We start from the raw sequence: 23069 nt of genomic DNA, 5'->3' as shown, positions 1-23069 counted from the left end.
ATACAAATTTGAGGGCATGCTGGGATACAGCATGACCAAAAAGATAAAGAGAGGAAAAGGAAGAGAAGGAAGATAAAGAGCTGGCCACTGGATTTGGTTCTTTTCCAGGGATCTTACACTGTGTCTATTAAAATGAACCTTTTTTAGAATGACTTCACCATGAAGTTCCTTTCACATATATGATGGAGTGGGGGTCAGACTGCAGGCACCCTCCTGGTGACTGAAGCCAAGATCTGTGGCTGAACCTGGGACAGTTAGGATGCCCAAAGGCCTCTCACACCCACAAGGACTTTCTGCTTGGGTAAATCCATGCTAGTAAAATCATTCTTAAGGAGGCATGGGAGAGCTCTGGGTGGGCACAGGGTTTTCATGACCAGTTTCATTTTATTTAGACTGTATTGGTTGTATAAAATAATGGGCTTTGTTATTAACTTTCCCATTCAAATATATCATATACTTTGATTGCATTCATTCCATTCTAATCTGTTGCCCCCCTATTTTGCCCTCCATTGTCCCCTTCCTAATTGTTAATTTCACTTCTACTTTTATGTCTTATTTTTCATCTATATTCCACATATGAGAAAAAAAACATGATATTCATTTTTTTGAGTATGGCTTTTTTTTCTTGATGTGACCTCTAGTCTTACCCAATTTTCCTGCAAAGAATACAATTATATTCATGTTTATGGATAAATCATTTGCATATATATACATATACATATGTACCACAATTTCTTTATCTATTATTCTGCTGGTGAACAGCCAGCTGGTTTCTAAGCCTGAGTGAGCAGGAGTCTCTGTTGTATCTTACTGTATCCTAGCCCCTCTTGCAGGCAAAACTGCCTGAATTTCCCAACCATTTCCATTTTATAAATGTAACAGCACACATCCCGGTATATTCTTTATATAACAGTTTCTCTGGGATCAAAGAAAGACTAAGGGGCCTGGAACTTCCTCCCCAGACCTCCCCAGGCCCCTTCTTTCCAAACCAAACATGCTCCTTCAACTAGTTTAATCCTGCGGCTAATCAGGGGTCCAAAAACCAAGTCCCCCGAGATTTAGCTGGGAGTTACTAAAAAAAGAAAATGAAAAAGATTCCTAAGAGGCAAGGACAGACATTCCTGTTGGCTGTTGTTTGCCTTCCTTTCTCTTGGCTGTCTCACCTCTTACCCTTTTTTGCTTTGGTTTGGGTTTTCTATTTTTTTGTTTTTGGATACAGGGTCTCCTCCGTAGCCCAAACTGACCTAAAACTCACAAGGTAGTACACTTTCAAGGATTATAGGCACAAGCTGCTGTCCACCACTCCCAGCTCCCTCTCACTCAGTCTTACTCTTCCTGGTACCTTTTCACCCAAGAAGGTTCTGGATCTCTGCCTTGCTGTCCTTGACTCTACCTCATTCTCTCCATGACTCTCCTTATCTCTGTGTCTCTTCTCCCTGTTTCTTTCTGGCCACACCCCTCTGCATCCAGCCCAGCCCCCACCATTACCACTACCCAGTCCCTGATCAGTTCCTCTGGTGTGTCTGCTCTTAGTAAGTAGATCTGGATCTGGGTAATCCTAGTAGGTAATTAAACCACAGCAGACTTCTGCAAGCACTTGTATGCTCAAGGGCCTGCCACTTTCCATAGAGCTCTTTGTGGTAAGCAAATAGCAGAGCTTCGTCCTCCCTTCAGGTGAGAAGGGAAAATCTATACTACAGAAAACATTTGCATAGACTAGGAATGTGTGTAACTAGTCTGCCTTGCCATCCCGGCCATGGACATCAGATGCCTCCAGCACCGAGTGACTGGCATGGCTTAGCCGCTGGGCTTGCCTTCTCTAACTGTCCTTTGTCCTGTGCAGGTGGGAATCTCTAGTCCTTGTGCTGATGTACCTCATCTATATCGTCATCATGAAGTAAGTAAATCACTTGCTGTGTTGTGTAAGGATGCAGAGGAGTGGGGGGGTGGGCGGGCTGACTCATGTCAGTGTCCACCACTATGGACTCCATGGCTGTTGGGAATATCGCTTTGATTAGGAATCATGAAAAAATGACCCTTTGACTCAGATTTGGTGACAAAATCAACACTTCCGTATTTCATTCAAGAATTCTCTAGAACCTGCCTCTTTATTTAGGATCTGGCAGCCATGTTTCTAGCTTTGATTAGAATGAAGATAAAACCCAACAAGTGGTATTTCTATACTGGTTGTGGGAAGATGGAATGAGAGCTAACTAAGGGCCTGAAACCATACAGACTTCCATTACTTCAGATGTCTGAGTCATCTGTTGCTGTGTAACAAATTGTCCCAGAACTTACAACTATGTATTATCTGGGAATTAGAAATCCCAGAGCTTTGCTTCACTGGGAGGATCCTGGCTGAGTCTCTCATGAGATTGCAGGTTTGACATTGGCTAGGGCTGAAGCCCGAAAGATGACTAAGGCTGCTTGAATCTGCCTTGGAGATGGCCCTCTCTCATGCAGGGAAGCTGATACTGGCTGCAAGGCTCAGTTTCTCACTACATATGAGCTTCCCCCTGTGGCTGCTCGAATGGCTCCCTATAGAGCTAGTGATTCCAGAGAGTCAGAGAGTGAGGCAGAGGGCAGAGCAGCCTGCCTTCTCTCAGACATGCACACCATCACTGTCGTCTTGTCCTACTTATAGGACCTGAGTCACTGAAGGCAGCTCTCACTCAGGACTGTACTTTAGTTATGGAAGAATAGAGAAGCCAATAACTTGCTCCTGTTTTAAAGCTACCACTTCACATGAGATCAAGGCAGCTTACTTTTATAAATTTTTTATTTTAAATTAAAAACAATCTTATTTTACATACCAATCCTATTTTCCTCTCCCTCCGGTCCTCCCACTCTCCCTACCATCCCCCATCTCACCCCCCCATTCATTCCTCAGAGAGGATAAGGTCTCCCATGGGGGAATCATCAAAGTCTGAACCATCATTTGGGGCAGGACCGAGTCATCCCCCCACCCCCCATATCTAGACTGAGAGAATATCCCTCCATAGGGGATGGGCTCCTAAAGCCCGTTTGTGCACTAGGGATAAATATTGGTTCCACTGCCAGCAGCCCCATAGACTACCCAAGCCCTCCAACTCATGTTCAGGGGGCCTGATTTGGTCTTATACAGGTTCCCACTTTTTTAAAAATCAAAAATGATAGTACTGCTTATTATTCTCTAAGGGGGGAAAAAGCACATTTTTTTAACTTGATGCTTCTGGTCCCCACCTAGTGTCTCTGAGATGAGGAACATGTAAATAGGGCAGAGCTGTAGATCGCATCCCTGTGGAGCTGTCTCTTGAACTCAGCCATCCCCTCCATTCCCCCAGTGTGGGTAAACACCTCTAGGGGAAGGAAACTAGAGAACTCGCAGCACTTGCCAGCTTGGATATGCCAAACAGCAGTCTAAGATGGGCACAGTATTATTTTTTTTTTCTGATGAGATGTGGAAAAGAGGTAATTTGCACCACCAGGGCCTGAGAGGCCTGCTAGAAGAAACAAGTTTGAATGAAGCCAAGCATCACATGAGCAGTGAAATTGGGTGATGTCTTGACTGGTGTCCAGGGTGGGCCATAAGAACTCACTGCCCCTCTATTCAATATGGCATCCAGCATTTACTGGAGGAACAGTCCAGTGGTCAGCTCTGCATCCTCTCACTGGGCATTTCCCTAGTATGACCTCCCTATGGTATATCCTGGCTTGGGATTGCTACAAAGAAATTTATGAGGGAGCCAGAAGTCATACACCATGTAACTAATTACCTTCCATTGTAAATACTAATCAGTGATCTCCCAGTCAAACCGTAGCTGACCCAAAAGGCTTTCTCTGGCCTCCAAAGAGAAAGCCCTAAGGTGGAGCAGCCACCTTACTCTTCTTGGCTTTAAATGGAGTCAGTGCCACAGTGGGAATGTATTCAATGATTCTCACCACTTCCATCCATGACTTCTTTCCAATTATTTCACCTTCTTTAAAAAGTCTTTTGGAAGCTCTAAGTTCGGGTTCCTATAGCCAAAAGTCCTCTCCTTTTTGAGAAGCTGATCCTGCAATGATCCAGGATTGCCCTACAGTATCTCTCCCAGGCTGAGCATTTGGGGTTAGCATTTGGTGCTGAGCATTTGGGTTCTCGAATCCTGGTTTTGATGGTTATGTGTACCATCATGAATTTAATGGAGACTTTGCAAAATGAGGTGGTCTTCAAACACAGATAGGATCTAAAGGGAAGGATGCTGAAGAATTTTGCTAGCAGGCTTTCTGTAGTCACTACACCCTTTGCCCCGGTCACCATAAAGCCACAAGTTGCAGGTCATACATGTAAGCCTTAAGGAAACAAGTGAACCTCTACCCAAAGTCACACCACATAGAGCAGCTAAGGAGGTTGTTTCTGCCAAGGCCTCAGCTTTCTCACCATTCCAGATGTTCAAACCAGCAGGACACAAATAAAACTGCAAATAACAGCTCCTGCTCTCATGGAATTCTCTGCATAATTCCATCCCACGTTCTAAATTGAAATCTCTGCTCTTTAGCCGTCCCTCTCTGCAATCAGAGGCTCTGATCATTGGGTTTTATAAAATCTGATTTATAAAATTGCATGCTTCACAATAAAATAGCTTCAGGGTGCAAGCACAAAATTTAAAACATTCAATTAAAAATATAAAACAGAGCCACAGCCATGGGAGGAGAAAAAAAAAAACCCAACAGCATATATTAGACTCTTCAGCTGCCTCCTGAGTAGACAGCTTTAAAATGACTTTAAACATTCTGTCTGAAAATTCAAAAGCAATTTTTGACTGGCCAGAGAGATAGAAACATTCCAGGCTATGTGGCACAGGCAACCTTGTCAAAGACTGACCTTGATTCACCCTGGTCACTTCTCTGGGATGAATTTTGTAGAAGAGGCCATATGGTCTTGTGGGTAAGAGTTAAGCACTTCCCATTCACCCCTAGAAGCAGCTCTCACCAACTGCTGAGTAGCCCTGGGAATGAGGCTAAATTATTCAGCCATTTTAATATTGGTTTCCTCCTCTGCAAAATAAAAATGAATAATAGTTCCTACATTGATGGGTTCTTTATCAGGACAGGGTGTAACCAGTTAGTTATCAGTGTGATATCTGGCTTCAAGAAAGCCATCACTGAACAATTTTTTTAAAGCTTTCATTGTATGGTACTGTTACCCTGTTATTAAAACACCAACAAATTAGTAAGATGCTATTATCCTTTGAGAGCAAATCCTTGTGCAAGTTGGCATCTTTAGGGGGAAAATAGTTTCTGAGTTAAGATAGCACACTGTTTCCAGCTAGATATGATGGAGTAGGTTTTAATTCCTGCACTTCTGAGGCAGGAGGATTGCAAGCCCGGAGTATTGTGTTCTACATTAGAACATTCCAGATTACCTGGGAATACACAGTGAGACCTTGAAAAAAATAGCCACTGCTTTTCTCCCTGTCTTAAGGAAAGGCAATCATACTGAACCTAAAAAGCCTTTCTATTAGGTGAATGTTGAATATAAGCAAACATCAACAGAATGACAAGCCCCACATGTCCATCCTCAGTCCCCAAGCCATCAGCCCAGCCTTGTTCCACGTGAACCTGTTTCCCTCCCTCCATATAATTTTGAAGCCCAGGCATCAGACATTATGGTTCATCCATGAATATTTCAGCATGTGTTTCTAAAAGGACTAATCTTTATCCTAGCCACAATTATTATTGTACCTAAAACAAATGCTAATTCCTCAATCTCCCAAATACCCACTGAGTAGCTCAACTTCCAAAAGTATTGATCTGTCCTACTTTTCAGTTTCCTTCGGGTCTCATAAATATCATAAATGTTTTTCCAGTTGGAGTCGAAAGGAATGATTTTAAAATTACTATAGGTGGGAGCTTCATGCTTTGGAGCTCTTTCTGCCTATAACCACTCCTCTGGGCAGGGTGTGTGTGTGTGTGTGTGTGTGTGTGTCCATCCTTACAGTTTATTCTTAGGCAGAGTTTAGTTGTTAGCCTACAAAGATGTCCATGGTTTGGAAACTGTTACTGCATTCCCCTTCCATGGCATGGCAAAGCCAGTTCCTTTGCTCTCTGTGTCCCGTATGTCCACGTTTGGTTTGAATCAGGCTCAACTGCATCGACATGAGTTATACCATCAGGAGGCACGTCTAGGTCACCTTTCCCTCTGTGGTGGTGGCAGCCATTGATGTTCAACATCTGGAGCCATTATTTCACAAAGGTTACATACAATATAGTAGCGTTCTGATTCTATCCCACTTAAGAATTCCAAGAATCTAGGGTTGGCTGTCTGGGTCCCTTTTCAGAGCCTATGTCTATCACTCTTGATTAGTTTCCTGTTTTCCTTTGTGCCAAAAAGGAACAGCCACAGGCTCCAGAGAATTCAAGAAGGGGTCCATGAGAAAGAAGGTTCAAACGCAGAGCACACCCACCCATCCGCACCACACCACACCCTGTCTCTGCCAGGTAGTTGGGAAGTTCCCACAGTTAATACTCCCACTGAGGCACTGACTAAAAATCAGGGCACAAGAATATAGCAGGAGGGGACTGTAAAGGGCCTCCTGCCTTGGAGCAAAAGGAATGAGGGACAGAATGAAGCAGGTTTTATGTGGTTTCTGGCCCAGCCTGAATTCCAGTGGGAGGCTGGAAGTCAAGTTGGTTGGAGGTGCAGCTTCAGGAGGTAGTACCATGGACAATAAGCAATAAGATCTGTGAGTGAGAGAAAGCGCAATAGTGAACCAAGGTGCTCTGTAAATCCCTGTGTCTGCCTTTGCCCTTGGGATTTTGAGAATTCCTCTGGGAAACTTCAGAGTAAAGGGACTCGAACATTTTCCTGCCCAAACTATCCTAGCAACCTGAAAATACTGCTTCCTTTCAAAGCTAGTCTACCAGGGCATGCCAAAGGCACTGCTTGGTGCAACTCACCATCCCTGCAGAGCACTGGAGTCCAGAACATTATCAGAAAGCCACAAACCAACCGGACCTGAAGTGAAGGTACACAGTAACAGTAATACTAGCAATAAAATCTCCTACTGCAGGAAGCCAAAGTAGGTCTAGATAACCAGGCAGCTGTAGCATGCAGACCATGAGGATCAGACACAGGGCCTCACCAGCTGTGTCCATATGGGAAGATCTCAGAGAGGATGCTGTGGAGTCGGGAAAAGGAGAACACAGGCGCTGATAGATTCTCTCTGCTTATGCTTGCTCAGATACAATGCGTGCATACACCAGTGCTTCGAAAGGAGAACGAAGGGTGCCGGGAACATGGTCAATGGATTGGCCAACAATGCTGAAATCGATGACAGCAGCAACTGTGACGCCACTGTGGTGCTACTTAAGAAAGGTAAATAGCAGATCCTGAGTCCAGGATGGGTGCTGCAGTGTGAGTCTGTCTACCTAGCACATAGCCACAGCTAGACATTCCAGTTGGCCCTGAGAGAAAACAAAGAAGAGCTTTCTCTCCTCCTCTGCCTCATGGGCCATACCTGGATCCACTTCCATTGCCAGGGAACTCATTCTGTGAAGGTTATATGGAAACATGGGGCCAGAAGAGCCAAGACAGAAGACCATGGATTTTGAGAAAGTAGATTAAGGTTGTGTGACTATGAAAAGTTACTTAACCTCTCTGAGCCTAAGAGAGACATCATTTCTGTAGTGAGGAGGTCAGTTAAATATGAAGAACTTAACACAATGCTTTATAGTGATAGGCATTGCTAGTTATTATCACATATATCCAAGTTCTCTTTCAGACTGCATTAACTCAGATTCCAAGCTACAGAAGGAGAGAAAAAAATTACCTTTGTTTTCAAAGTAATTCTTCTATTTATTAGGCTCTTAAAAGACCATTATTATGATAGGGGAAGCCACATGCTACTCTCTGATAAATAACATTGTTTGTATGGGGTATAGAAAAATATCATGGAATTTTTCCATGAATAAATTTTATTTTATCTTTGAAATGTGTCCCATATGGACACTTGCAGGGAAACAACAAAGAATAAATTTTAAAACTTTACAGGTTATTTTCAACTATATCGCTAACTTTAGTCTCTTGATAATTTATTATATTTTGAAATCAGATATTTGATACTTTTTTCTGAATAACTATATGTATGCTTAATGAAAGACTTTGATGTTACTTAATACCATCCCATGTGATGATTTTCTTTAGTTTCTCACTTCTGAGTACTTTATAACCATAAAAGGAGCTTGCGGGAGCAGCAAAAAGCTAAATAATAATAGTGCTGTGCCTGGCTTGGTGGGCATAGCATTTGCCACATAGTATGAGAACCTGAGTTCGGATCCCCAGTGCACACACACACACACACACACACACACACACACACACACACACACACACACACACACAGTATGCATCTATAGCACCAGTGTTGGGGGATTCGGATAAGAAATCCCTGGGAGCCTATTGGCCTGCAAGTCTAGCTGAAACTACAAGCTCAGTGAGAGATCCTCTCCCAAAATAAGAAGTGGAAAGGGAATGGAGGAAAACACCCTGACATCAACCTCTGGCCTCCTCACCCACATGGGCAAGTGAATCCACACATGCACACGCTACACCCATACAAACACACATAGCAAGGAGGGCTGATGGTGATATGAGAGATCATTTCATGTTTTCATGTCCTGGAAAATCGGAGTGACTACTAAAAGGAGCTCCAGCCATGTACCTATGAGTGATGGGTGTGTGGTGCTCTTCTGCAGAGAGAGGGCTCAGGCCTGAGTGGAATGTTTCATATTGTGCAAGGCTTCTCTGAAGTCTTCTCCTAAACACTGGTCCTCTGTGGGTGGACAGCTGTCCCCCTGTCCACTCTGTTCATGGGATGATGCAGGAGTGTGTACATATCCATGCCATGCCCTCCACCTGGAACATAAGTCAGCTCTTCAGCATTTACCAGTGCCTTTGGGTTACCATGCATGGGCATGATGGGTTACCAAAGGTTATTTGAATCTTTCCCGTGACTGGGATCTTAGTGGTGGGAAAATAACTCTTTGGGGACAAGGAGGAATTCTCTTACTCTGCTCAGCCTTACCATATTGATGAGTGGTATTTGAATAGTCTCAAGTCATTTCAAAAAATTATTAAATATGACCCATGACTCAAATATGACCCCTAATTTTGATCATTGCAACCTGCAGTGGGTGGATAGAAGGAAAGAAAGGATGAAAAAAGGAGGAAGAGGTTGGTGGGAATGGAGAAGAGGGGAGAGCGATGAGGAAGGAAGGAAAAGAGGGAGAGGAAGAGAAGAATGGGGAGGGGAGGCAAGTGGATGGATGGATGGACCAATGGACAGGTGGATGAACAGGGGCAAAGGTGTGAAGAAGTAGGGTGGGGGAGACTCAAAGGGAAGAGGAGTGGATGAATGCCTCCCATGCTATCGTATCTTCTCTTTCACGTCTCCCTAGCCAATTTCCACCGCAAAGCATCAGTGATCATGGTAGATGAGCTGCTGTCGGCCTACCCACACCAGCTTTCTTTCTCCGAGGCTGGCCTTCGAATTATGATCACAAGCCACTTTCCTCCCAAGACCCGGCTCTCCATGGCCAGTCGAATGTTGATCAATGAGGTATCTGGGAAAGAACAGTGGAGAAGGGAAGAGGAGGGAAGGGAAGGGGAGGGGAGGGAAGGGAAGGGAAGGGAAGGAAAGGGAAGGGAAGGGAAGTATTAAATAAAAATGCTTTTTTATTTAAAAGATGCAGCACCTGGCTGAGAGTTTATCAGAAGCCTATCCCTCAGCCCTTTCCCAGCATCTTTGCCCCCTGAACCATCTGTGCCCCGGCCCTCACCCTCTCCTCGCTGCATTGAGGAACACAACCTAGTCATATCTACTTACCTGTTTGTTTGTTTTGGGTTTTGTTTTCATTTTTTTTTTTTGAAATAGGATCTCACATAGCCCAGGCTGGCCTCGAATCCACTATGCAGCCAAGGAGTATCTTGAACTCCTGGGTGCTGGGTCTACAGGCATGTGCTACCACTCTCAGTTTATGAGGTGTAGGGATGGTATCCAGGATCTCATGTTTGCTAAACAAGTACTGTACCAGCTAAGTTATATTATATCACCAGCAGGGACCTGTTTTCTTCCATTTGAATAAATCTCCACCTTGTAAACTTGTATCAAAGTTGCTAGGGAAAAGTTACCATAGTTTAAAACAAGCCAGAGTACAGCAACCTCACAAACACACTAGTCTGAGCACAGTGCTATAGCTTCTTGAATATAGAAAAGATAATGTCACAGTGCACACATGTCAAAGAACTGCACACCCTGGATGTAGAAATTTTCCCAAAGGGAATTTTAAAATTCCAGTGGGTCAAAAAAGGTTAATTTTCCCTCCCGAAGGGAAACTGCCTGAATCTGTTACAGCTTTGAGGAAGCTAACTCTTGGCTCTCAAGTCTTCTGGATGCATCTCCTCATCATCACTAGGGAAGACCTACCTACCTGTGCTTTCCATCCCTCTGACAATAGTGACAGACCACTTTCTATTTTCAGAGACAAAGACTGATAAACAGCAGGGCTTACGCCAATGGGGAATCTGAAGTGGCCATCAAAATCCCAATTAAGCACACTGTGGAGAATGGAACAGGGCCCAGCAGTGCCCCAGACAGGGGTGTGAATGGGACCCGGAGGGATGACATCATTGCTGAGGCTGACAACGAGACAGAGAATGAGAACGAAGACAATGAGAACAACGAGAATGATGAGGAGGAAGAGGAGGATGACGATGATGATGAAGGACCCTACACGCCATTTGACCCCCCTTGTAAGAGGTCCTTGATCTGGCCTTGGGAAGGGAGATATCTGGGGATCCCTGGGTAGATGGTCTTCACTTGGCTATCCTTTTGCTATTGGATTCCAAAAGAGTCTCTTGATAAGCAGAAACATAGTTGTATGAAGTATCTGCAGTGGGAAGGGCTCTGTTGTGAAAGGCCCAAAGATGAGGGCACGTGGGCAGGGGTTGAAGTGTGAGCACTTTCAACAAATGCATTTGGTGAATGCAAGTCCCCTCTTAGACTCTTAGCCGTGTTGCAGGACCTTTTGTTTTAAGATATAAATGCACATGACACATGTCAGCAAGACATCATGGTGCCCACAGCAGAAGCACTTCACTGATGTTTCATCCTGGCTGTACATGCCCTGCCCAAGATGGCTCTGGCAGATGTTCTCACTTCCTCCTCTTTGCCTCTATTCAGGACCTTGCATCTTCCACACCTGCTCTCTGCAGAGCAGCATCCACAGGAGACACAGACAAAAGCTAGTCCTTGGGGGTCTTAGCCCATGGGACTGGGCAGGGACTCTCCCTGACATATTGGAAGAGGAGAGACAAGACATATAAACCTTTCAGAACCTTGACGAGTAGGGCATGTCCTTGAATGTTCCAGTAACCACGTCTTTCACCCCCACCCATTAGCAGAACATGAGGACCAAACCCAAAGAATTCTGTGTCCTTTCTAGACCTTCAAGAAGTTTCTGTCAGTTTCATGAAGCCTGCACTGGTCCAATTCCCATTCACAGTCGTTTGAAAATTAACTAGTGAGTGCAATTCCCCTGGGCTGGCTGAGCTTGCTTGAGGACTGCCTAAGCAAGTATTGTGTGATAATCCTGAAAGCCCATTTAGTGAGTCTAGAGTTCCCAGCCCTGTCCTGTCCTCACTTGCAAGACCTTGCTGTGCTTCTCCTGTATCCAGCGGGAGGGGCAGGTAACAAGTCCAACTCAGAGCAGAACTGCTCCTGAGTCCCTGCCCCTTCCCTAAGTCAGGAGTCTTGATAGTCACTTACCAAATCTAGTAAAGAAATACCATTCAGATTCCTGCATACCTGCCAAAGTTAAATTACTTCTTTTTAGTAGATTATCTCAATAGAAAAAAAAAAAACATACAGCACCACCCCCCCATCTGTGGTTTTTCACTCATTTGCAGTTAACTGTGGTCAACCACAGCCACTGTCCATTGTCCGAAGATATTTAATGGAAAATTACAGAAATAGGCTTGAAATCAAGGTCTACTCTGAAGCTTCTCATCATCTTGCTGTGTCCCACCTGGACCATCCCTCTGTGCAGCAATTCGTCCTGCATACACTACTCTCCCATGCCTGTTTCTCAGTAATCTTACTATCATGTGCATATGCATTTGTATTAATATAACTGTTTATAGCTGCAAATGGAGTTTATGTATGCATTAAACACATAGACATTATATATACACCTATGTATAGTGCATTTATCTACACACCTACACACACACACACACACACACACACACACACACACACATATATTCTTGAGTGAAGAAAGTCTTACTACTTACAAACAGAGATATGTATGTAGGTAAATACATTTCCATAAAAGAACATACTGGAAGGAAATCCACCAAAATAAAAATGTTTTGCTGGGTGGATTTTTTTCTGTTGTTAATATGTGTTTTGGTTTGTATGCAATCAGAACAAAAATGGATGTTTATTATAGGTCTAAAACATTGCACGGTGTCTTTTTCTCTCTGCCTGATCTAAGCATTCTTAAAAGCTTAGTCAGCAATAGAGCTCCAAAGCAAGTCCTTGGAACAGACCCTGACACTTGTCACCCTGGCTTTGCCTCCCAGTCACTGGCTGACTTCTGTGAAGCCACATTGTGGCAAGTATGAGGCCCCCACAGAGAAGAAGTATGCTTTCTAATTCATGCTGTGTCCTAGCCTGGCACAAAATGGCTTAAAGGGCACACACCCAACACATATGCTCTAAGTAAACAAATAAACATTTCCCCTGGGGCTCTGTTTGGAAAAAATGGTGACACAACAAAATATAGAAAATATTCAGAAATGCTGCTGACTCGGGAGAGAAAATGTCTCCCCTCCTACTCAGAAACAGACATTAAAGCTGGCTGAAATATGTGCCTTCCTTCTTCACTCCTCCAAGGCATTTTCAAAGCCCTTTCTGTGTTGCTTGCTTTGCTCAAGGAAATGAATCTGTTACCTTGTGTTTAAAGTCATATTTTAGACACTGCTCTCTGAATTTCTACCTTTAGGGTTGATGGAACAAGAATGTCAAATGTGACTGTACAGTTTCACGACGGTGGAACTGTTTTCCTGATTCCATGTCCTTCAGAGCCAAACAGCTGAGAACGGTGGGGGTAGGGGGGACTTGGCCCTTGGTGGCACCAGCTCACACTGTGTGCAGCTTTCGCTAATCAACCCCATTCTCCCTGCTCTCTAGAGTGCCATGTCATGACCTCATCTTCCTCTCATTTTTAATTTCTGAGGAATATTAGAGATCCAAGTTGAGGTCATTTCTTGTTCTTTTGGCTTGTTTCCTTGTAACCCTTGATTGGGGGTCCATTTCAAATTGCTCTCTATCTCTTTCTCTGTCTCTGTGACTGTCTCCCCCTGATATAATGCCAGCAAGGGGGAGTTCCAGGTAGGTAAAGCCTCAATGCCCAACTCAAGGACTCACATGGGACCCAAAGATCTGGCCTTATTCTGAATCCTGCAGCACTTGAAGCCCATCACAAAACAACCTGTACAGCTGCCATCTTCTTGATGAGCAATCTAGCTGGGCTCTAGGGTCTCATTGTCCTCTTGACCTTCCCCAAGTTAAAGCTAACACAATACATAGTGCCCAACAGGAAAAGAGAGAGATACCCAATAAGACTAAACGGCTGTGGGACCAGGTAGAACAGCAAACTCCATCTACAATAATCAAAACCAACTTGAGGAGGTACGGGTTTATTTGGATTACGTGTCCCAATCAGAGTCCATCATTAAGGGAAGCCAAAGCAAGAACTCAAGCTGGGCAAGACCCTGGAGGCAGAAACTAAAGCAGAAGCCAGGAGGTAACATTTCTTACTGCTTTGCCCCTTATAGTCAGACTTACTTTAGACTGCCAGCTCCCAAATAATGACATGGCGACGTTTTATTAATTATAAAAGCTTTGCCTTAGCTTAGGCTTGTTCCCAACTATCTCTTAAAGCTTAACTCATTTATATGAATCTATATCCTGCCACATGGCTCCTTACCTCTCCTTAGGACTGTATGTCCAACTTCCACCATGACTGGTTGGTGACTCTCCCACTTAGATTCTTTTTTGGAGTTCCTATCTCTGTCCTGAATTTCCACCTATCCTCTCCTGCCTCTAGCTATTGGCCATTCAGCTCTTTATTAAACTAATCAGAAGGTGCCTTAGGCAGGTTAGATAACACAGACACATCTTCACACAGTGTACAAAAAGATCATCCCAACACCCCCCACATGGTTTCCCAGCCTACTTTCTCATACACCCCAGGACCACCTATCCAAGGATGGCAATGCCCACAGTGTGCTGGACCCTCCAACATTAGTAATTAATCAGAAAGAAAATGTCCCACTGTAACAGTAAGTCTTTCTACCAGGCCGCCCAAGTTCTGCCCACCACCACGTTAAGGTCCCAAGTAATACACAGAGACTTATATTAGGTACAAATGCTGCTTGGCCAATGACTAAGATTTCTCATCTGTCTTAACTATCATAGCTCAGTCTTAACTATCATAAATCTATATATTTTATAAGACTTATCAGTCAACAGCGGCAAGGGATTTGTCTTCCCAGGTTCACATGGTGACTCTCCACTTTCTCCTACCTTTCCCAGAATCCTCCTTGACTCCTAGTCCCACCTATCCTGTTTTCCTATTGGCCAACAGTACTTTATTTATCAACCAATAAGACAATCATATACACAGAAGGACCTCCCCCATCATCCCACGAGAAAAGACTTGCCTACAAGACAATCTGAGGGAGGCATTTTCTCAGTTGAGGTCCTTGATTCCTACATGTGTGTCAAGTTGAAACAGACAACCAACACAGAGATGCAACAGTCCAACTCCTAAACCAGAGGGTGCCTTCACCCCAGTGCTGTCTGATGAGGAAGCCACATTCTCCTTATAGATTGGTCTGTCTTGCCCATCTGATGGGGCGAACTGGTGCCAGCAACAATAGGTACCTTTTCTATTTTTTTTAAAAAAAGAAAAAACAGTTTAGATGGAGTAAGAGGTAATATGAAATATACTGCACATTGGTTTGAAGAGATGAAATAAATTGTATTAAGCCTTGTATTAATCACTGCTCAAAATAATGAGGTAAAAAAATATGAGATTGTTCAATCATTTGTGAAAACTATTTTTAATTCCTTAGTAAAAAGGTAAACACACATCTCATGACTTGGAAGCTCCCCCCCCTCATCTTCAGGCAGAATAAAGCCATCTCCAGAAGACCATACATTATCGCCACTATCATTATCATTCTATAAACCCGACCGGCCACCACCCAATGCCTACCCCAGGAGAGTGGATAAGCAAAGAAAGCATCTTCCAGGCAATTAAAAGGAATAAACTAATGGCACTTCAGATAACTTCAAAACAAAAATGTGCTAAATAAAGGAAAAACTACTCAATGACTAGTTCCTTTGACATTGGGGTGAACAAAAGCTAATCTGTGGTTGTCAGGGTGAGGGTTGACTAGAAAGAGGCACAGAGAGCTTTCTGGAAGGTGGAGGATGTTTTGTGTGTCAGTTGGCATGGATATTACACATGTGCATATGCATTTTGTTCCATAGGCTAATTAGAAGTTGAGTAGAACCATAAAGGAAACCAAAGGATTTGAGTTAATAGATTTGTCAAATCTGAGGTTACAAGGAATTCATGGCAGATAGTCACCATAACAAGCATTTCTGGAGTTTCTGGTATAAAAGTACTCTGGCAACACAGGATGGTAGGGGCAGGCATCACTGGCAGATTGTCAACTTGTCCTTTTACTTTTTAAGTAGGCTAGCACTCATTTGCAAACCCTTTTCCGTTTATGATGTAACACTAAGAAAGTTCACTAGATGGCGCTGTGTTGGCTGGCTCTGTAATTTGGGAAGGATTAGTGGAGAACAGACACAAACTGGTGGTCTTCCCAGCCCCCCACACTGACACACCTACACCCACACACCCTCCCCCCACACACACACACTGCCCTTTTGTGAGTACCTTCCTCGTCTTTCCTCCCCTAGACCATTTGTTAGATCCCCCAGCCCAGTATTATCTGAAGTGACTCAGTTATTAACAAGAACCAATCAGCAGGCAGGCAGTACATCTCTTTTTCTCTTTGGTTTTATGTGTCCCGCTTGGGTGGTGGTGGAAAATCATTTAAGTATTTTATGAAAAGAGATATATGATAAGACTTAGCTCTTGGGAAAGCAGTGTGAAGGCTACTTTTTTGTTTGTTTCTCCCCCCAGCTGGCAAACTGGAAATCGTGAAATGGGCATTCACCTGGCCACTGAGTTTCGTCTTGTACTTCACTGTCCCCAATTGCAACAAACCCCGCTGGGAGAAATGGTTTATGGTGACATTTGCTTCTTCTACACTATGGATCGCAGCCTTCTCCTACATGATGGTGTGGATGGTAAGTTTGTAGGGACCCTGTACATTGCTGGGTCTCTTTAGAGCCAAATGTACACTGAGCCAGAGATGAATAAGAGCCAGAGTTACACCTGGTAACTCTATCAGCCAGTTATTGCTACAGCAAGTTACAGGACAACCCACACCTTAGCATGGGGCTAAAATCACTAGCGTTCATTCTACTTGCATAGCCATAGGCTGGCTTGATTTAATTACCCTGTGACTAGTCCTGCAACTCTGCTGCAGCTCCAGGACAGCTGCCTTTGATTCAGGGGCTGCATCACTCCATAGTGTTGACTCTTTTTCTTTGGGCTGGTGTGATCCTGGGAAGGGTAAAGTCGAAACACTAGGTGCCTCCTGGGGTCCTTACTATTACTTCCTCTCCAGTGGGCAATTCCAGCATCCACAAGTAGAGAAGTAATTCCCCAGCCATAGTGGAGGAAGAGCTGCAGAGCCACAGGCAAAGGACATGTTGCATTAGGTGACTGCTCAGGGGTCTCTTCCAAGCTAAAATAACATCCCATTGGTTGGGCTGGGTTATGGGGCCTCAAAAGAGTTCTGCCCCAGAGTCATTTTCAGAAATGCGGACAGCTCATTTATATACTCCTTAACTGGGAGCAAACCTAATCCATTAGAATTGGAGTTGGGCAGAAATTAAAAGCCATGACAAATTATGCAAATCCAAATTAACTTCACTCGGATGTTTGACAGAGGGCAGTATAAATTCAGGAGAATTCAACTTAAAACTCAAAAAAAAAAAAAATTCTGGAAAGGTATTTTGGAGCTAATAGCAAACTAGTAAAGCTGGCATGAGAAAGTCACAGTTACTCCTGACCTCAACCTCACTCACAGGCAAATGGAGTTTTAAAACCAGAAGTATTGGGGCATCCGGCTTCTCCCTCAATGAGACTCTCACAGCATGTCATCTTCAATCCAGGTTTAGGAGACAGGATTACTGTCCCTGACCTCGAGGTCTAAAGTCCACTATCCTTGGAACTGACTAATCTAGATTCAGTTCCTGCTAGTGAGTGACAACTTCAAGAGAAGCCAGGAGCCTGGGCTGGGCTTCCTGAGCCCACCAGGTCCCCAGAACCCCAGGCTCAGCCATAGCATCCTAACAACAGGGAAAGAGCAGTGGGCCAACTCCAGCAGAGCCAGGCCACTGTCCTGCGGCGGGACCCAAGGCTTGGTCAGGCTGCTGCAGCTTTGTTTTATGAAGGCTCTTTAGAACAACAACCTGGAGAGATATGTTTCAGCAGCCTCATCCTCCCTGGAGACAGATGTCAGAAGCCTGAGGCCACCCTGTGCTAAATTCATCACTGAATGGAAATGAGAACATTTTCTGGTTTGGATCTGAATGGCTTGAACTCACATGCTCCCATCCTTTCACCACGGGCCTAGGGGTGCTGTGAATGGACTCCCTGCCACACATGGTTTACATTTCCTCAAGATGGTATGGAAAGTATGACTGCCCCGGTGGCTTCGAGATGACCTGAGAGTTCCAGGTGTTGCAAGCCCCATTCCTTAAATGCACAGTCTTGGCAAAGCCTGGCTTTGCCACCACCTCTCTTGCCAGCTCCCTGCTACTCTGTTTTTTCCCTTTTGCAACTTGGGGACAGCCGTGGACTCACCTGTGTCACTGAGCAATGCCTTGGGTGATGGCAGTCCACCCTTTACTTCCCATCTCCCTGTAAACTGAGAAGAGCAGAGCAGAACACTCAGACCAGATGGTTGTGAGAATTAAGAAAGTTAAAACCGAATGTTAAGCCCAGTGCCTAAGAACTAAAAGAAAGAAAGTGACTATGGTGAAGAAGTTGACGCTGATGATGATAATTACCAAGTGTCCTTTGTCTTTGTTGCTATCATAAACACCATGACCAAAAGCAACTTGGGGAGGAAAGCATTTATATCATTTTCCACTTTCAGACCACAGTTCATTTTTGGGGGGAAGTCAGAAGGAAACTCATAGCAGGAGCTTCAAGGCAGGAGCCATGGAAGAATGCTGCTCACTGCTTTGCTCCCACGCCCACATTCAGCTACTTTTCTTATTCATCCCCGGGCCAACTACTAGGGATAGAACTTCCCGCAGTGGACAGGACCCTCCTACATCATCAATCATCAATCACAAAAATGTCCCCACATGCCAATCTGATGGAGGCAATTTCCTCAACTGAGATTCATCTTTCCAAGTGTGTCAAGTTGACAAGCAAAATTAGCTGTCACACTGACTTCATGGAAGTGGAGATGGAAAAAGCCAGACCAAAATGAGATGTGAAGCCAGCCCCTTTCCAGGGCTTGTCAACCCCATCACAGATCTGCCAGCATGTTGTTTACGTTCCGAGCACAGCCTGGCAGCCTGGGCCATCTAGAGTTCAAGTGTTTTGTTTCAATATTGTCTTTTCTCTTAAATTCTAGTTTTTTCCCAACATGCAAGTATCACTAGAAAGGAACAAATGATAGGTTCACCCTTCGTTGAAAAGTCTGGGTTCTGTCCAAGAATCATCCAAGGCCAGCAGTCAGGATCTCATTCACACCTTGTTCACACCCTCCTAGATTAAATCCAAAAAAGATGCTGCCCCACCTCAAGATAGCCCACAGTGGAGGCTTTTCTGCAGCTTTATCAGAGGGAACCTGTGCAGGTAGCTCAAAGTGTCTCTTGGCTCACTGCCTCTTCCTGCTTCCTCCAAGGTCACCATCATCGGTTACACCTTGGGGATCCCTGATGTCATCATGGGGATCACCTTCCTGGCTGCTGGAACCAGTGTGCCTGACTGCATGGCCAGCCTTATCGTGGCCAGACAAGGTGGGATCTCCAGGGACAGTGAAGATAGGGAGGGAAGGAAGGAAGGATTCTCTACCTGGTGGGGGCTGTCCCATTCATTTGGCAAGGAAGGGGACAGCAGACCCTTCTTAGAAGGAGAGATGGGTGATGTCAACCTCAGTGCCATGTTGGCCAGATGACTTCCTGAGATCAGAGGAATAAGAAAAAAAAGGCATAAAACATCTCCATGTAAGGCACAGATGCTTGCCCAGGCAGCCACAGCCCCTTTTGATCATCATTATCATCCATTAATTGTAAAACAAAAACCAATAAATATAGAAAAAAAATAGCTAACCTGGAGTGAATGAGGCACTGGGCTGAGTGAGGCACCTTCTTCATTCAACAGCTACAAGAGGTAGGGACAATTGTGCTTCCATTTCATAGATAAGGAAACCAAGACTTATGAAAGACAGGCAATCCCCCATAATTAAGCTCACTCATAATATAGCACCTCCAAGTTGTCAGCAGTCATTTCTCAGCACATGACAGGTACTTCCCCATTTTAAAACAAAAATCTTACTTGACCAAGTGTACATTAACAACAGTGACATCATTTCCACTCTCATTTCCGTGCCTGATCAATGTTGGAAGGCATTTATTTTAAGCAATGAGAGCAACAAAATTTAGCACAGTGTCCTGTGGATTGCTTCAGAAATTCTACTGATGACATTATCTTTGTTACTTGGTTATTAAGAAGCAGTGAATTCAGGGTAGGACAGGTGGGAAACGGTGCAATGGTGTTAAGTTGGCAAGTTTGTGGAACCATGCTTATGCTGTGGGGTTTATTTCTTCTAGGAGGGTGGCTCAGAAGTTCCAGTGTTCTTGGAACCAAATATGGGTATTTTTTATCAATTACACTGTCTTCATACCTGAAGTGAAGTTAGGAGTCAGCAGAATGGGGATTCCCTGTATTATAATCTGTTATTTTTCATACCACTGATGAGCTAAGAGAGACCCAAGTACGTGGTCCAACACAACTACTACCAGACTGCCAGACCAAAAACGTAGGAGAGTCTCATGTGGGTGCTTCCTACTGAGATCCCCTTCCTCTCTAATGGTCTCTTGTCCTTGCAGGGATGGGGGATATGGCCGTGTCCAATTCCATCGGGAGCAATGTGTTTGACATCTTGATTGGGCTCGGTCTTCCCTGGGCTCTGCAGACTCTGGCTGTGGATTACGGATCCTACGTGAGTGCATTCCTCCCTAACTTCTTCAGTTCCGACTAGATAGATGTTTCTAGTAGCCCTGGCCACTGGCCTGTTGTCTCCTAGTAAAGGGGGTGTGTATATATTAATGTTGTGAGGGAAACAAATTCTTCTTGTACGGATCTTCCAAAGCCACACATGTGGAGACAAGCAAGATTCTAAAGCAGAGGTCAGCAAACTTTCTGCCTCAAACAGGACATAAGTATAAGGCAGTGTTGAGGGGATAGATGGCTCTCTGTCATAGCTACTAACTTTGAAATTTGACTACTCAAAACCTTCATGCTGTCATATATTGTGTTTATTTCTTTTCTGACATTTGAAAAGGTAAAGATCATCCTAATTCATGAACTATGAAGAACCAGTCAGTGGACCAGAGTTGGCTGCAACCTCTTGCTAGTTATCTGATTGCATGTAAAAAGAGGCAGGCCATCTAGGTGGAGTATCTTGAACAGGTGTCATCTCTTGGATGGTCTCAGATTCCAAATAACCCTCCTAAATTCTGAAGGTCCGTGAGTAAGATTGCTGTCAGTCAGCTCCTATGATTGGCCCACATCACTCATTCACAAATGTTTGATACTTAAGACAAAATACTGGCAGATGCCAGTAGGATACATAAGGACCCAACAGAAGTCATTCTTGTTTTGAGTATTTATTTGTCTCTGCATTCCTGAAGGAAAATCTTATATGGAAGATATTGGGAGTTGGCTGGTGGGGGTGGGGGGTGGGGGAGAATCCCATGAACACCTTTAAGTTAGATAATCCATCAGGAGTACTGGCAGGGGCCAATAACAGATTATACTCCCAGCTAAGATTTAGTACAGCAAAGGATATGGAGAAAGGAGCAATAGGAAAATGAAGTATATCCACAGTCCAGATAGGCCTGGTGCAGGCTTCCAGTTCCGTCCCTGTCAGGCTGCACAGGCCCTGCTTTCTCTCTCTCTCTAACAGTAAACTCAGGGAACACGCGTGCGTTGGTTTGTGCAAGGGAATCCCCTAGAATCTGAAGCATTGGTGGATAGCTGGCAAGGAGGCACATTTCTGTTCTTAGAACAGCCATGATAAGTGACTCTCAGCACCCAGGTGTGCATCATCAAGCTTGCCTAGCATGTCTCTTTGTTGCTCAAGAACAAAGCATGGTCAAGCAGCAGCATCCCAAGAGCAAGGATTGGCAGAGCCTCCCGGGGGCCCTGCTGTGTTAACATCTGCTGAACAGAAGGCCAAGTTACTCTTTTATTTGTTAGAGTAGTATCACCAGGTACTATTAATATACTGCAGACAATCCAAAATCTTCATGGGGTAACCCAGCAATGGCTAATTTCCTACTAAACTCCCACAGCAGATGTTCCCACTCTGACAGCTCCAAAAGGAGACCCTGGGAGTGAGGCAGTTTCCATCACGTGACTCGGCTGGCTTTGACACCTTCTCTACTGTAGGGAAAGCCAGGGCACGGGATACAGTGCACAGATGTGACTAATGTCAGGTTTGTCCCCATCCCCTTGTTCAGACAGATCTCATTCGCCCACCAACTTGCAAGAAGGGCCTTGCTCATTTGTTTAGCCGTGTGCAGAGGAAGGAGAGGAGAAGCTAATGGCCACCACCTAGAACAGGTTCCTGCAGCATCTTTTCTGCAGAATGACCCAGGGCCCATCCCCAGCCCCCCCCCCCTTACCATCATTCTCATTCTTAAACTGGGAGTTGGAAGCTGGGACAATAGTATTAAGTGTCTTTAAGCTCAGTCATTAAGGCTGGCCTGTCACTTCCTTAAAATGCAAGGTTTGCCAATGCTAAGGACATCTCCTGGGGTTTGTCTACCCCTGGCCTGCCTGAACCTTTACTTACTTACACAGTTGTTCGTCACTCGACAAACAATGCATGCGATTTATTTGCGATTTATAGGTCACAGCAGACATTTTTGCAGTTCTGGCAATTCTGTGTAGCCACACTGGCAGATGCACCAGCCCCTGGCCATACATGACATGTAGGCACTTGGTGTGGGGCTGGTGCATAGGAAGAAGGAATTCTTCAGTTGTATTCCACTTTAATTACTTTAAGTTTATACAGCTACATGGGGTTTAGGGCTGCCCATGGGACACTGTAGCTCCAGGAGATGAAATTTAAATTACCCATAGTGTAGTGCAGAGAAGACCATTGTTAGCATTTTGGCTTATTTTCTCCTTCTAGTTTGTTTTAGGCAGCTGAGATTCACTATACAGATATTTCATATGCCACTGTTTTTACTTCTTATTAGATGAAACACCTTTTGCTTAAAATCTCATTAGAAAAACTTCATTTTCAAAGGCGGCCTAGTATTGTAGCATCTGGGTTTCCCAAAGGTACATGGCCATGCTGCTGTTCAGGGACATGCACATGGCTTTGAGTCTCACTGTGGTGTTTAATGAAGCCTGGGACGCCTTTGTACCTCAGTCTGTGAGGTTTAGAGATCTATAAGCATTGTACATAAATCTGATAGTTCAGAATAATGATATGGTTTTAATAATATTTCAAATTAAATTACTTTAATTATAATAATTAGATAATTAACCTTTATTTTTGCAGTTCTGAAGCATGAACCCAGGGCCATGTACATACTAGGTAAGGGCTCTACACTGGGGCTACATCTCCAATTCCTGGC

The 23069-nt window shown here is 44.3% G+C and overlaps 1 protein-coding gene across 1 annotated transcript in view; it reads left to right on the top strand.

The window, feature by feature from the left end:
* The window catches only part of Slc24a3 (solute carrier family 24 member 3), a 474391-nt gene that overhangs the window by 432156 nt on the left and 19166 nt on the right, over nucleotides 1-23069 (top strand). Inside the window, exons 9-15 of the mRNA XM_027421608.2 lie at nucleotides 1844-1897; nucleotides 7203-7336; nucleotides 9418-9578; nucleotides 10501-10771; nucleotides 16249-16415; nucleotides 19100-19214; nucleotides 20307-20419. Of these exons, the coding sequence (XP_027277409.2) occupies nucleotides 1844-1897; nucleotides 7203-7336; nucleotides 9418-9578; nucleotides 10501-10771; nucleotides 16249-16415; nucleotides 19100-19214; nucleotides 20307-20419 (1015 nt within the window). The remainder of the gene's footprint in view (nucleotides 1-1843; nucleotides 1898-7202; nucleotides 7337-9417; nucleotides 9579-10500; nucleotides 10772-16248; nucleotides 16416-19099; nucleotides 19215-20306; nucleotides 20420-23069) is intronic.

Source organism: Cricetulus griseus, chromosome 6 (genome assembly GCF_003668045.3).
Source record: "Cricetulus griseus strain 17A/GY chromosome 6, alternate assembly CriGri-PICRH-1.0, whole genome shotgun sequence".
Lineage (NCBI taxonomy): Eukaryota > Metazoa > Chordata > Mammalia > Rodentia > Cricetidae > Cricetulus > Cricetulus griseus.
This window is presented reverse-complemented; position numbering and strand designations above follow the sequence as displayed.